We start from the raw sequence: 15986 nt of genomic DNA, 5'->3' as shown, positions 1-15986 counted from the left end.
AGGTTCAGGAGAGGCTTTCAGAAGCAGGTCATCCTGGCCTCTCATGGATACTACAGAGGCCAAGATAAATTCCTAGCCTTTTTAAGAATTATCCCCCCAAATGCTCCAGGTCAAACTTCCTGAGCCTTTGCATCTCCAGTACTCTACGAAGACTGTGCCCCATGCTGGCTTACCTAGGTTGGGCCAGAACAGAACAACTACCAAATGGAGGTCAACCTCCATTTATTAAACTTCTGGGCCCAGAGGACATCTGTCACCCCTGAGAAGTTGGCCTATGGTGAGGCATCCTAAGAACTCTCCCATCTAATCTGGGGCTGTTGCCCAGCCATGGAACAGGGCACCATCGCTGTCCGCAGGCCAGTCCTCCAGCCAAGGTGACTGAGGGTAACAAAGGATCTTCCCATCTCAGTTCTCTGAATCCAGGGGAATGCAGTGCACAAAAGAGAGGCTAAAGTGTGCATAAAATTTACAGATGGAAAAGGGAGAAATGAAAAGGTTGTGTGTGTCGTGCTGGGGGTGGGCATATGTTCATTACTGGACAAGACAGGATGAACAATAAGGAACCACTTTCCCTTACTTTATACAGGTTCTATCTTGCCAAGTGAGTAATCATGCAAGCATTTTACAACATCACTTAATAAAGCCAACAATTTTCTTTTTTTTTTTAATTTTTTTTTCAACGTTTTTTATTTATTGTTGAGACAGAGAGAGACAGAGCATGAACGGGGGAGGGGCAGAGAGAGAGGGAGACACAGAATCGGAAACAGGCTCCAGGCTCGGAGCCATCAGCCCAGAGCCTGACGCGGGGCTCAAACTCACGGACCGTGAGATTGTGACCTGGCTGAAGTCGGACGCTTAACCGACTGTGCCACCCAGGCGCCCCTTGCCAACAATTTTCAAAAAGCACCTCTCACGTAAAGACTAAAATCTGTACTCCTAAAAGAGGCAATAAGTTGGAAAAATCCAACAAAATGACCATTCATTACATGTTGAAATGGCACATGAGTTCTGACAGTTATTTGGGCCTTTGAAAGTTGATTTTTTTCTATGAACTTTTTAGTTGATCGCTCTGATCCAGAGGCTTGTATTTTTTTTTTTTTTGCTAGTACCTAAATGATTAACTTAACTATAAGATTCTATTTGTAAAACTATGCTAAAAAGTGATCAGAGGGCAGATTTGAATCATAAACTAAAGAAACAGAATTTTTTTTAAAAAAGAGCTAAAATCAAGGTTTATCTCTCAAAGAAGTTTTCCTATTTTTCCCCTTTTGACCAAACTTTCAATTGGCTTTTTTCTTTTTTTTTTTTTTTCAGCCAACAACTTGATGTTCATAATATACATGTTATGTGTAATGCAGACAATACCTCTCATAGAGATCATTTCAAAGCATTGGGGATAAATCATTTTTAGGTCTTCTGATAGCATCCCACATTGGAAACAAATAAAAGAAGTGATTTATGACTATTACTGGTTTAAAAGTTAGAACTTACTTTAAAAAGTAAACCTTTAGAGAAGATTAAGCATGAATCATCAACCTAATAACCTTAAGTTTGAGGACTGGCTTGGATTTCTGCATAGATCACAGAGCCCTTACTAGATAATACTAATGAAGTAGTACAAGCAGAAATCCATCTGCCTTTTGACTTTGAAAAGTATAAAGATGAACATAATAAATTTAACACTCTCCAACATTTCTTCTAACCTCCACCATGTGTTGGTTTTGCCCTGTTAAAATAAAATGAAAACTAAACCCCAAATGTTTCCTGGGTTCTCAGCCACCTTGAACTGAAAACAATCAATAAAGTAACATCACAAAGTTACAATGTTATCAGCTAAACTCACGTCTAAAAACTCAGGAGAGTCAATGTGACACACGTCTACCTTTTTATAAAAATTCTTTGCTGATTCCCAGTGTTACCTACAGGAAAGTTACACTCTTTCACAGTAATTGAAAGCACCAAACTGACACTTAGTATTCCTTAGATGTCTTGATTCCCTTAAAGCAATAAAATGAAGCAGTGACAACTCCTTTCATAGGCTCTAGAATTCAGTTCGCAAGGCGTGGATGCATCATACTCTATGTTCTAATATACACTAGAGAAGTGAGGCTCTGAGAAAAATGGCGATGGCTATTAAGTCTAAGTTGGGGGCTAATGAGGAAGAGGGTGAAAGAGGTGCCCAGGAATGGCATCTGGTGGTAGCAACCGTGGTCAGGCATGAAGCGCTGCATAACTAACAAAATAAAGCTAGACCCATCCAAGTGTTTCAGACTTGAGAAGAAATAATCAAACCTTACATGGTACGTTTTGAATACAGTTGAGAAAATGAGGGACCATCTCTCATCCTTGGTTTCAAAAAGCATTTCCTAAGCAGTCACATCGGGATGTCTCAGGCCTGTCAATTTATTGCATTATCACCATCTTCCTACGGATCTATTTTCTAGGCTCCCCAAAGAACCCTCAGTCATCAGATGGCAAAATTCCAAGTCACCAGGGTCTCCCAACCCACAGAACATCAGTTAAGACGAAAGGGGAAATAGGACGCAAGCGTAACAAATGACGAACCGCATGCCCAGCCGGCACACAATCCAAGCGGAGCCCCCTGCAGCATCTCCATCGCGCTTCTCACAACCTGGCCCTGGCCCGCGGGCACCAGCGACAATAGCAGTGGTATCAGAGTGACCTCTGGAGGAGGCCCAGCTGGGATCCGCAGGCGGAGGCAGCAGCGTGTCAGGCACAGGGAAACAGAGCCAGCCTGCCCTGTTGCTAAGTCATCCCAGCCTGTCTGAAAAGCTAGGGGAGCAGTGTCACTTAGTACCACGAGGCCCTGTAGCTCGAGCTGCATCCGGGATCCCAGGACCCAGGAGAGCAATCTCCAGAGGAAAAGCAGCATCTGCTCCCACATGTGAGGAAATGGCTCTGCTCCCCCCAGCTTGATTGATTGTTAATGGGATCAATACAGCCATTTTGGAGTTTTGTGCAAAAACCTGACCAAATTAGGGAATTAAAAATCAGGAAGGCATGGTGATTGAGAAGGGAACATGAGGAGGCTTCTGGGATGCCAGTAATGTCCATTTCTCCATCTAGATAACATGGGTGTGTTCATTTTGTGAAAATTCACTAGGCTCCTCATCTACGACCGGTGACTTTTCCTCTATTTTTATTTCATTTTTTTTTTAATTTTAATGTCAAAAAGACAAATCTGAACTTTATGACTGCATGCTAGTTGTATGAAAAGGAGTAAAGACAGAGAGCACTTCATAGCAGTACTTGGAGACATCAATTTTCTCCTCAAACAGAAGAGGACTGAATAAACCCCCTGAGGAATGGGGTACTGAAAGGGTGACCAGCAGAATAACAAAGCAGGAAGATAACAGCGGTGGAAGGTGATTGCTAAAACACCTCGCTGCACGGGGCGCTGCCCACGAGTGGATGACCGTACAAAGACAAGCTGGGAAAACCCGTGTTTGATCTTCCTCTGATGTTATCCTGCCCTGCACTAACATCATGACAGGACCAGAACAACAGTAATGGTGTCGTGCTGGCACTTCTGTCACTTATGAATGATGTGACCTTGAGCGGGTCCTCTTATCCGTCCTGCCTCTCTGGGTCCCCATCTCTAAAATGGGGGTGACGGTGCCTCTCCTGGCACCACATCGGGAGGTTATGAAAATCTTACAGATAGCAAAGCCCCTCCTAATGTATTATTATTCCGCGGCAATGGTGTGGACAGTAATTGTTTTTAATCCAAAGTCATTGATTCGTAGAGCAGCCACACCCAAAGTCGGTACGTAGGAAATTTCCAAGGAGAAAATGTGCAACCAAACTAAGATCAGATTAAAGGCCTAACGTTTGAAAATGAAGGGTTTTTGAGATGCTCAAAGAAGGCATTTCACTATTGAAATCTCTTCTTGAAATTTTTTTTCGAATAAAATAACACGACTGCATTCTGCTCCTTTTTTTTTTTTTTTTTTTTTTTTAAGCTGGAAGGAAAAAATCAGTGCTTTAAAGTTAAACAAAAGACCCAGGTCTGCAACTCCAGTCCCCACCCTGCAGCCTTTTGTTCTGGGGACAAGGGGCCGTTTCCAAATGCAGAGGCAGAAAACAAGCGTTAATTTTTTCATCGAAAATAAGGTCTTCCTTTCGTCTTTTATGGGGTGGGGGTGCGCCGGGAGCGGGGATCGAGGGCTGCGTGAACGCCCTTTGTCCGCCTCGGGCTGCCGTAGAGACCGCAGTGCGGACTGCACCACGCCCACCAGCCGGTGTCTCCAGGCAGAAACGCTTCAGCACCACCCGCAAGAGAATAGAGCGCGGGCTGGGGCTGCGCAGGGACCTGGCGACCTCTGTCAGCGGCGAGGGGAGGTCCGGGACACTGGGGGGGAGGCAGAGACCAGAGCGCCCTGCTCGGGGAGGGGAGGGGGGGGGCTTCGAGCGCAACAAAGCCGGGCTGACGGAGAGGTGGGGGTGCGCAGCACCAAGCCCGAGGCCCCGGCAGAGCGCACACCAGGCGGACCGCGCCCGACGGGGGCGCCGCAGTGCGGGGGGCAGGTGCGGCGAGCGGATGGGGGCACTGCGGCAGCCCGGGTGGGGCTGGGGGGCGGGTCGGTCAGCGCGCCCGAGGCTGCGCCCGGCGGGCCCTCACGGCCCCGCCCAGGGTTCTAGGCAAACCGCTATTCGGCCTCTGCAGAGCGCGCTCCTAGTGCGCGCACCGGGCGAGGCGCTGGCCCTACCCGCTAACCACCCCCCCCCCCCCCGCCTTCCCCCTGAGCCATCACTACCAAGGCTGAGACTTTTGAAAGAAGCCCCACCCCGCAACTTGGGGTCCCATTGTCCTTTCTGAAAGCTGCAACCAGGATCCCAGGGGCAGTAGCGAGGCGGGCGCCGTCTGGGAATCAAGCGCAGGAGGCAGGAGGTTCTCCATCTCTGCGTCCCGGGTGAAGCGGGGGGGGGGGGGGGGGGGGGGGACGGGCGTGGCCCCAGGACTAGCCTAGTCATTGCAAAGAAAGAACAAATCGGGAGGTTTTAAGCCAGAAAAGGCATTTCTCGGGGGCTGAGGTGGCTGTGGTGAAGATGATTCCCATGCGGGCCCTGGCACATGGTGCTTCAGCCTCGGGTCTGCCGGCAAGGGGAAGAGGGGACACCCAGCATTTTGCGGGGGACAGAGGAGGACTGAACGGGGTGTTTGCATCAACTCCCCACCCCCGTTTGCTCCCTACGGTTTGGGCTTTATTGTGGCCGCCGCTCCTCTGTCACCTGCATTTCATTTAGCTGGAGAGGCGGTGGCCAGCCAGTATCTGCAGACCCAGCCTGATGACATATCCCTGAAGGTTAGAAGAGACTCTCCCACTGGGTCTCAAATCTAATAATCCGCACTATTCTCCGAAATGAGCCCAGGAAAGAGTCTGGACCGAGTGCAGGAGGTAGCGGGGAGAGATGTGGGTGCGGGGTGCGCCTAAAGAGGAGGGCAGCCGTCGCGCCCTGGGTGGGGTCGCGTTTGCCAGTCTCCTCGAGCGCGTCCCCTGGGGACGCAGGGCCTCTTACCGAGTTCGATGTTGCCGATGGCGCGCCGTAGGTGCTCTTCGGTCACGATTTCGCCGACGACCACCAGCAGGTAGAACTTGCTGTCGAGGAAGCGATGCGACAGGCTGGGCGAGGTGGATGCCGCCGGGTTGGCAATGCTGCCGGACGGCTCCGGCTCGGTGGCTTCCACCACCACGGTCGCCATCCTGCCGGCCCGCTATGCCTCGGCGAAGTGTCCCGCTCCCGCCGCTCCTCTCCTCTGCGGCAGGAGAAAGGATTATCACCGAAGGTGCTGTCTCCGCTCCGCCCCCTGCGTACCCCTCCTCCTGGCGCTGCGCGCCGCCTCCCCCTCCGCCCTCTCCTAGAGAGCGCGGCGGAGAGGAGCGGGGAGTGTGAGAGGGCGGGGAGGCGGCGCCGCTTTTATATGGAGACTAGGCTCGGAGCCGGGAGGAGGAGGAAGAGGAGGAGGAAAGGACCACCCGGCACATCCTCACGCGGTGGCTGCCTCCGCTCTTCCAGCCGTTGGCCCAAGGCTGATGTCATCTGCAGCAAATCAACTCGCCCGCGGCCCGGAAGCTGAAGGGAAGAGGTGTGCGGACAATGGTCGGGGCAGGGCCGCGAGTCAAGGGCCTGGGGGACCCGAAGGGCCCCTGCTGCGGCCGTGAAGGGGGAAAACACTCCCCCTCTTACACCCCCCACACACCCATTGCCGGCTGCAGGCACCCACCCACCCCGCTTGGATTTCCATTTTCATCGTGGGGAGATTTACCTTGTGCGAGGTGCACAAGTCAGGCCTCTGACTAGTGTCCCCGCCTGTGATGAAACCAGATTTTCAGGTGCTGTGATAGTACAGCGGGTGTAGTGCTGAGGGTACCCCGCCCAAGAAGATGGAACCTGTCTTTTCTTTGACCTTGTGGACTTGAGAAGACCTAGTTACCAGTATTTACCACCTTGACTTAATACATCAAAAATGCAAACCGATGCCTAATATTGTTCAGGCTTTGGACACTAGTCTGCCAAGTCCCAATGGTAAAAAAAAAAAAAAAAAAAAAAAATACTGGCTTCGTGGTACCCCGGGAAATGAGAGGACTACAGATGCATTTTTTTCTAGATACAGATTTCTTTTCTTTATATGCTGAACAGATAGCATCAGGCATAACAAAGAATAAAGAGAAGATACTGTCTCTACCCCAGCAGGATTACAGTGACTATTATGTACTTTTCAGTTCCCTAGGGAACACACAGGCAAAATTATTTCATGTGACAAGGATATCTTTAAGTATATATATATATTGCATTGGGAATTTTTATTGCCTTTGTGTTTAGAACACATTAAAATGCTTAAAAGCAGCCCATCCACAATCATTTCCCACAGATCTACTGAATATAGCTTCTGTCCCAAGAAAGGGGTCATGGTGGTGAAGAAGGGACAAAATCTACCTACCATAAAAGACTGAGGGATTAGAGGCTTAAGAAAGAGGAGTGGGTGGAAATTAGACTAGTCAGTATAGTTTTTAATACTAGAAAGCGTATTCGTAAAAAAACAAACAAACACTTGGATAGACTAAGATTTCCAAATTAGCTCATTGTCTTACCTATTAACCACCATGACTTATTGGCGATATACTCTTTGCTTTTAGCTCTTTCCTGAAACTCTGGCATGGGAGACATGGTAGGCAGCCAAACGTCATGATTCCTTTCTACATGCCAGTCTGATCAATGGGGAATAAGATACCATCTGGCCCATAGCAGTTGAGGTCTGTGACAAGCTCACTGGTGAGCCACATTCACCAGTGAACAGTGACAAAGAGTTCCCAAGTGAGGTAGTAACATTACTTCTTGGTCGAGAGGAGGCATTCAATTTCTGTTAGAGAGGTAAGGCCGGCACCAAAGCCCATAATTGGGTGATGAGTTCTGGTAAGGAGCATTGTTTCCCAGAAGTCAGCTATCGGAGTCCGCTGGCATCTAGTGACTGTCCTCCCTTTCTCTGAACCACCATTTACTTTTATTTGTGTAATATCGGTAGGTCTATTCCTTTTACTTAGATTTATTTTTTAGTGAAATTCTTTACTGCTAAATAAATGGAAACACTAATAACACTTATAAGTAGAAGGTATCCCTAAGCATAAACATAATGAAAATAATGTAATGTAATTTCTGCTCTACACTGTTATTTGCTGGAGGCTCTGACCCGGAGGTGTACTCTCTCTAGGTTAACGACAGAGATTAGCAAGTGTTAGAGTGGTGTTAAGACACATTACCACCTAACTGAGTTGTTCTCCATGTCATAACAGAAGGTTGGATGGAAATAACAGAAGACCTTTCTTACTGTGTGAGTCAGTGCAATTAAATGCCATGACCACGAACCACCGAAGTCATTGCCCAGACTTTGAAAAATAGAAATATAATGCCAGAAAACAGACTAGAGATGCTGACTGCTACTGTACAGCTTTGTAACTTTGGGCAAGTGACTTATTCTTGATCTTCAGCCTCTTCATGAATATACTGGGAGAATAATATCTTTATAAATGTGTGAGTAACTGTAAGAAAGGTGTAAATGATACAACGTGTAAGTACCTAATACAGTGATTGGACTAATAAGCATTCAAAGCATGGTTGATGAATACACCTGTTTTGTCCCAGTTTGCTGGACAATGGAGTAAAAGCATTCTCACAAAATGTGTAGGTGAAGGGCACCTGGGTGGCTCAGTCAGTTAAGCGTCTGATTTCGGCTCATGTCATGATCTCACAGTTCGTGAGTTCAAGCCCCACATTGCGCTCTGTGCTGACATAGCAGAGCCTGCTTTGAATTCTCTGTCTCCCTCTCTCTCTCTGCCTCTCTCTCTCTCTCTCTCTCCATCTCTCTCTCTCTCAAAATTAAATAAACATTTTTTAAATGTGCAGGTGACATCAAGTTGGGCATAAATACCAACGACTCTGAAATGGGAATAGAATGTTAAGTATCAGTACAAACTAGAAAAGTAGTCCCCATGCTTCCCCATCTCTTATATATATATACATATGTGTATATATATACATACATATACATGTATATATATACACATATGTATATATATACATATATATCTGTATACATACACATAAGTATATATATAAAACTATATATATAGTGCCATAATCATATAAAAAAGAATTAATTGATGTGACTTTAAAACTGCATCGCTTTGCGACTATATGTGTGTGTGTATATATATATGTATGTATATATGTAACTATATATATGTATATAATATATAAGTACATATATAACTATATATATTATATATATATATATATTATATATATAGTTCTGAGGAGGTAAATGGGGAAAACTAACATAGAAGAGTGCCTGTTACCTGCTGACACCTGTCATCACCTGGATGTCCCAAAGATACCTCAGACTTAACATGCTCCAAACCAAAATCATCTTTGCCTCTCAAGCCTAATCCTTTCACTTTTCCTATTTCAGTGAATAGTATCTCCATGTCTCCTATGATGCAAGCCAGAAACCTCACAGGTGTCTGAGACTCCTCCCTGAACCCTAGTCCCATGTACAAGTTAGCATGAAGTCTGGTCAGTGTTACCTCCTCAGTATATCTTCAATCCATTCGCTTCTCTCTATTATCAGCACGCCTGTCCAACCTACTCTCATTGTGAGAGGTAGTAGTGTTCAGGTTAGAAATTGGTTTCTGAAGTCATTCATACACAATAGTCTCAGAATAACAATAAAAATGTTAAAAGCAGTTTAGGGTGTTGTGGGTTTTTTTTTTTTTTGCAATTTTCTTTGTTATTAACTAAATCGCAAAGCCATGCAGTTTTAAAGTCACGTCAATTAATTCCTTTTTATGTGATTATGGCACTAACTCAGCACATAATTGGGTTTATTTGTTTTGTTTTGGTTTTGCTTTTTATGAATTGATTTTTATACTTAATTTTGCTTTATAAATATTTAAAATATTTGGTCCCAAAATCAAATCTACAAAACAATTTGTATTCAGAGAACTTCAGCCTCTCTTCCTCCTGCCCTTCCCCCCTCCTTCTCCCCCTATAACTTTTTCCCCAGGTTTAGATTTCCATTTTTAAAAATGCTATTATAGGGGCGCCTGGGTGGCTCAGTTGGTTGAGTGTCCAACTTCAAGTCGTGATCTCACAGTTTGTGAGTTTGAGCCCTCAATTGGGGTCTGTGACAACTTGGAGGGATTCTGTGTCTCCCTCTCTCTCTGCCCCTCCACCGCTGGCTCTCTGTCTCTGTCTCTCAAAAATAAATAAACATTTAAAAAGATTAAAAATGCTAATATATATATATATATATGCATATATGTATATATATCCTTCCTACCTCTTTTAGATAAACAGCATATATACACACAACTTTTCCGTTTTGCTTTTTTCACTTAACAATATATCCTGGAGATATGTTCATGACAGCAGAGATGAATATGTCTCATCCCTTTTATAGCTGCATGGTAACCCATTGTCTTTATTTACTATAATTTATTTAACCAGTCCACTATTGATTGGCATCATTGAGCCATTTCCAGTTTAATTTGTATTATAAACACTAGTTGTAACTGTTGTTTTGTCCTGTGCGGTAGCAATGGTCACCTGACTTGCATCAGTATATCTAATGGGACCTTCATCCAACCATCTTCACACCATGGAGGGTGAGCTCTTCTGATCCAATCATGTTACTCACCCCTACCTGAAACTCTCAAGTGGCTCCGTATCGTTTTTGGAATAAAGATCAAACTCCCTAGCATGGCCTACAAGGTCTCGCAAAGTCTGGCCCCCGTTTATCTGCCCGGCTTTATCTAGCTGCCCCCTCATCCTTACTTTCCAGCCTCACCTACATGACATAATATCAGAGCATGCTACTTCCTTTTTTTCTAACTTTGGTTTTTGTTTTGCTTTGATTTTAGAGAGAGAAAGAGCACACACGCAGTAGAGGGAGAGAGAGAGACTCTTCAGCGAGCTCCATGCCCAGCCTGGAGCCCAACGTGGGGCTCCATCTCGCTACCATGAGATCATGACCTGAGCTGAAATCAAGAGTCAGATGCTCAACCGACTCAGCCACCCATGTCCCCAGAGCATGCTCCTTCTTTCTTAATTTTATTATTTTGAATATTTTATTTATTTATTTTCAGAGAGTGTGAGTGGAGGAGGGACAGACATTGAGAGAGACACAGAATCTGAAGCAGGCTGTCAGCACAGAGCCCCAATGTGCAGGGCTCAAACCCACGAACCGCGAGATCATGACCTGAGCCTAAGTCGGACGCTCAACCAACTGAGCCACCCAGGCACCCCAGAGCACACTACTTCTAAAAGCAGGAACTTTTGCTCTCTTTTACTGGCCTAGAGCACTTAGTGGTTAACTTCACTAGTTAATGTCTGTTTGCCCTATATTTGGCATCTCAACTCTCACCTCCTTAGGGAAGCCTTCCTTGACCTTCCTTACTAAGTCAGTTAACCTTTTTATGCGCACTTATACCACTCAGCTCCATGCTCCACTTCTTATTTGTAGCCTTTGTCATCAGTGTAATTTCATACTTTTATATGCAATTTAAAAAATTCGTCTGTCTTCACCACTGGACTCTCTGCTCTATGGAGGCTAGAACCATGTCTATCCCTTGACACTCACACATAACCATCAACTCAGTGCCCAGTACAGATCATGGGCTCAATCAAAGTGTACCAGTGACTTGTACTCTGTTGTCAAGCAAACTGGGACATGAGTAGTTTCTGCAAGCCAGGTTATTGTGCTAGGTAGTTCAAGTATATTGCTTCAGTGAATTCTCACAAACTTCTTAAGAAATTGGTATTGTTATTCATCATTTTCATGGCCTTAAGGTCTCTTTTACATTTCTCATCTTGGTAGTCTGTATTTTCTGTCTTTTTTTTCTTGTTCATTCTTGCTAGGGGGTTGTCAGTTTTGATTATCTTTACAAAAAAACTACATCTGATGTTACTAATCATTTCCTATTGTATGTACGTGCATATGTATTTTCATTCATTCTGTTCTTAGCTATCCTATTTCACTCCTTCTGATTTCTTTGGGTTTTATTTTACTTTCTATTTTAGCCTCTTGAGAAGCTCAGACAACTGATTCTCAGTTTTTCTTCTTTTCTGATATATGCAGTAAAGACGATACATGTCTAAGTCCTGCCTTGGCTGCACCCTATACATTTTGATTTGCAGTGTTTTCATCATATTCACTTCATATTTTCTAATTTCATTGTGACTTCTTTTTTTGCCACAAGTTATTATCTTGCTAGCTGGCAGATGAAAAACTGACATGCAGAAAAGTTAGACGATCTTCTATAAATCACAGAAAACCTATGAAAACTCAGGTGTGTTGGGCTTCAGAGACCATCTCACCGTCTCTATATAACCCTCTTCCTCCATGCTATAGGAATTAAGGCAAATTAAAGGAAGCCAAGCACAGCAAATTATTGGTTGGGAAGAGGAATAAGAGAGAAGGACCTAAAAGAGTAAATTTCACGTCAAATGAGACTCTAATATCATGTTACTGTTTGAAATTAAAGTGTCTCTAGAATGCAATATAAGGCAATATGTCATTTAAGGGTTAAGAAACAGTCTTTATTTACTCAGTCTTGGTTAGGCCTTTCTTTCCAAATTTTAAGTTCCCTGTAGAAAAATTAACAGTCTGAGGAAATGAAAAAAGAAAAAGAAAACGTAGGGCAACGATTTATAAGATACAGGGTATTTGAGAAGATTTTAAAAGTATGATCCATGTGCCATGTCATGGTAGGCCCAAGCTATTCTCCATGCCTGTAAAATAAATGGGTCTCACTCTCAATAATGGCTCTTCAGGTTGGTTGTAAGAGGGAAGTATCAGAAAATTCAGTGGTGTCCTTCATAGCCACAGGAAAATGTCTCATACTTATTTCTGTTTAATCATTCTTGACTCAGAATGTGCCTCTTCTTCTTTTCTTTTGGTGGAACAGTGGAAAAACTATCACACTGGGAGGCCAATTAACTGAGATCAAATTCCTTCTCCAAGTTGTAGGAACTGGGTCCTTCTCATCACGAGCTTTCAGCAACAAACAAAACAAAGCCTTACAAACATATAGAGCACAAAATTAAAGTTCCTCCCTTCCCACCACTAATTCTACTCCCCTCCCTAGAAGTAATGACAGTTATTAAGCTAAACTGTGTGCGCGTATGTGTATATAATGTATGTGTACATTATATAAACATACGCACCCACACTTTTGTTTATATATGTGCGTATACATACGGGTATATATATTCTTTGTATATGCACAGACACATACCTATCCCCCTACATGCATATATATGTTCATATATATAGCTTTCCCCCAAAAAACAGAATAATATTTTATTTTATTGGCTCAAAACAATATTGATTATCTCAGTCTCTGTAGGTCAGGAGTCCAGATACAGCTTAGATGAGCTCCCTGCTTCAGGGTCGCTCACAGGCCTGCCAAGTGTTGGCTGGGGCTGTGACCATCTGAAGGCCTGACCGGAGAAGGATCTGCTTCTGGGCTTAGGCACGTGGGTGTTGGCAGGATTCCGTTCCTCACTGGCTCTAGGCTGGCCTCGCTTTCTTACCACGTGGGCCTCGTTATAGGGCCATAAGCAGAATAGTATTTTACATATTGTACTTCAGTGGCATTTCCCTTTGGAGCTCTTTTCATGCAGCTATGAAGAACTCTACTTCATTTTTTAAATTATTAAGCAGTAACCATAGAATGAATTTATTTTGGTTCATGCATGCTTTCCCTTATTGGTGATCCTTAAGAGATCTTTGTTTTTTTCCTATTATAAATGATGTTACAAAGATGACGCTTTTAAGTACCTCTATGTGCATACATGTATCTCTCACCACAGAGGCCTAACTCCAATAGATGGGTTGAAGGTGATACATATTTTTAACATTTAATGACTCCTGCCAAATTACTCTACAAAGAGAATTTAATGATTTATATACTCCCACCACATCCTTGACTGTTTCCCCACACCATAGTATACATCTTTTTTTACTCAGCTAAAGGAGAAAAATATTTATTTAAAGTAGAATTTTTTTTATTTGCTTGTCTTTTTTTTCAACTAACTGCATTTGTCCTTAAAATATGCCCTGTTATTTCCTATTGGACTGATGGTTTTGTCTTTGTTGGTTTGTAGGAGCGATTTATAAAATCTGGATGTCTTTGTCATCAGTATCTGATGCTCAGTCTGTTAGATTTTTGGTAAGTCCATTTATGATGTCTTCGACCATATAAAATATTAAATTTCTTATAGAATTAAGTCATTCTTCTTCCTTTATAAATTTGGGGGGTGTTGTCTTGCTTAGGAAGGATCCCTCACTCCAAACCTTAAAACCATTCTCTTGATAATTTTATACTTTTGTTCAATCAAGAGAGTACTTAACTCAGGAGATCAATAAAGGTTCATAAAGGAAGAAGTATTTGAAGTTGTCCTGGAAGAATAATATTTTTCAATAGGCAGAGATGGAGAAAGGACAATGCACACGAAGGGAATAACATAAGCAAAACAGCCAGTAAAACTTATACTGAGCTTATTCTTGAAAACAGCGAGTGCCTTACTCCTCCCTCCTTTTATGCTAAAATGCAGCTCACTGAACACACTGTTCTGTGCCTTGCTTTGGTCACTTAGCATATCTTTGAAATATTTATGTAATTGTCACAAAGCACATCCCCATTCCTTTTTTTTTAACATTTTAAAACAATGTTTATTTATTTATGTTGAGAGACAGAGAGAGTATGTGTGCACGAGCAGGGGAGGGGCACAGAGAGAGGGAGAGAGAGAATCCCAAGCAGGCTCTGAGCTGTCAGTGCAGAGCCCGATGAGGGTCTCAGTCTCGCAAACTGTGAGATTGTGACCTGAGCCAAGATCAAGAGTCAGACACTTAACGGACTGAGTCACCCAGGCACTCCCCCTCCATTCCTTTTGACCAAAGTGTAGAATACCATTGTGTGTGAATATCGTAATTTATCACTCTACTATTTTTATCATTCATCTACTGAGGATTACTTCAATCTTTTGATAATATAAAAGTGCTGCAGCAAATGAAGTTCTGTAGATGTCATTTTCCATAGACCAGAGACTATCCATAGGATAATTTCCTAGCAAAGTGCTGAGTCATAGGATATGCATGTCTATGATTTTGATAGATGCTGAAAATTTGCCCTCTGTTGGTGTCGTACCAATGGGTACTTGTACCGTAATGTGAATGGTCTGCTGATTCCTCACGATATAAGTGTTTTTAAACTTTTTTATATTTGCCAATTTTTAGGCCAAAAAGTATATCTCTCTGTAATTTTAGTTGCATTTCTGTGATTATAAGTGGCATAGACCATCTTTTCTTATGTGTAAGGGCCATCTGCATTTCCTTTTCTTTGAATGGTCTCCTTATACCCTTTGCCCATTTTTCTTTCGGGATGTATACTGTTTTCTTACTGATTCATATATATCCTTCATACATTAGAGAACTTAGTCTCGTTCTGTAATATGACTTACAAATACTTTTTCTCAGTTTGCCGATTGTTTTTTAATTTTATGTATTAAAGATTTTGCTGTGGAGAATATTTTATTTTGTCATTAAATGTAACTAGTCTTTCATTAGCAGCTTATGAGTCTTATGTTATATTTTAGAAAGGTCTTTGCCATTGTGAGATTATGTAAGAAAAATTCTCCCAGGACTTCTCTAGTTTTTGTAAGGCTCCATGTTTAATATTTTGGATTTATCCAGATGAAAACTGTGAGATCTAAACCACTTTTTCCCCCAGCTTCAGAGCGCTTTGCTGATAGAAGATTTCACAGGATTTTGTAATGACTTGGTAACTCATCTTTCTCCCCAATTGATAGTGAAATGTGTCAGAGCAGAAACTTTGATTTCCTGCTTTTATTCCCTAACCCATCCTGCCCTTTAATCCACTTCAACCCAGCTCCAAGCTTCACCTAATGTCTGGCAATTCAACACCTCTTACTTCTGCATTTCTTGACTGCTGGGGAGGTAAGAGTTCTTCTGGGTTAAGGCGAGGCCTTCCCAGGTCCTGGCTGAAAATGAGATTTGGACATCCTCGGCTAATGCCTTTTCACCAAGCGCAAGCTCTTACCAAGGGCAGATGCCAAGTGAGTCACTCCAACACATGTAGAGGACGGCATCCTGAGGGGAAGAGAATTATACTGGAAATAGTCAAACCTGCTTGGAGACAGAGCTTCTCAGTCAGCTCTGCAGACAAGCAGCCACCGCCATGGCAAATGGCAAAGCAATAACAGGCCTGGCTGGCACAAGGTGGAAAGCTGGAGACGTGAATGCAGTTTCCCTTCCCAGGCCACCAGCAGCCCCCAGGGACGATGTATTCTAAGCAGACAGTGACTGTGGAGTCCAATCAGTTCATAGGCAGGGAAGCTGTCACTTGATAGCAATGGTGCTCTAGGGTAGGGGTAAGGGATTCTGT

General features: G+C 43.5%; 1 protein-coding gene across 1 annotated transcript in view; it reads right to left on the bottom strand.

The window, feature by feature from the left end:
• The window catches only part of MAP1B (microtubule associated protein 1B), a 100931-nt gene extending 94655 nt beyond the window's left edge, over positions 1-6276 (bottom strand). The window contains exon 1 of the mRNA XM_007079860.3: positions 5542-6276. Within this exon, the coding sequence (XP_007079922.1) occupies positions 5542-5725 (184 nt within the window). The 5' untranslated portion in view covers positions 5726-6276. The remainder of the gene's footprint in view (positions 1-5541) is intronic.
• Positions 6277-15986: the final 9710 nt, after the last annotated feature.

The sequence above is a fragment of the Panthera tigris genome, chromosome A1 (genome assembly GCF_018350195.1).
Source record: "Panthera tigris isolate Pti1 chromosome A1, P.tigris_Pti1_mat1.1, whole genome shotgun sequence".
NCBI lineage: Eukaryota > Metazoa > Chordata > Mammalia > Carnivora > Felidae > Panthera > Panthera tigris.
Note: the sequence above shows the minus strand (reverse complement) of the source record. Positions and strands in the feature narration are given on the sequence as shown.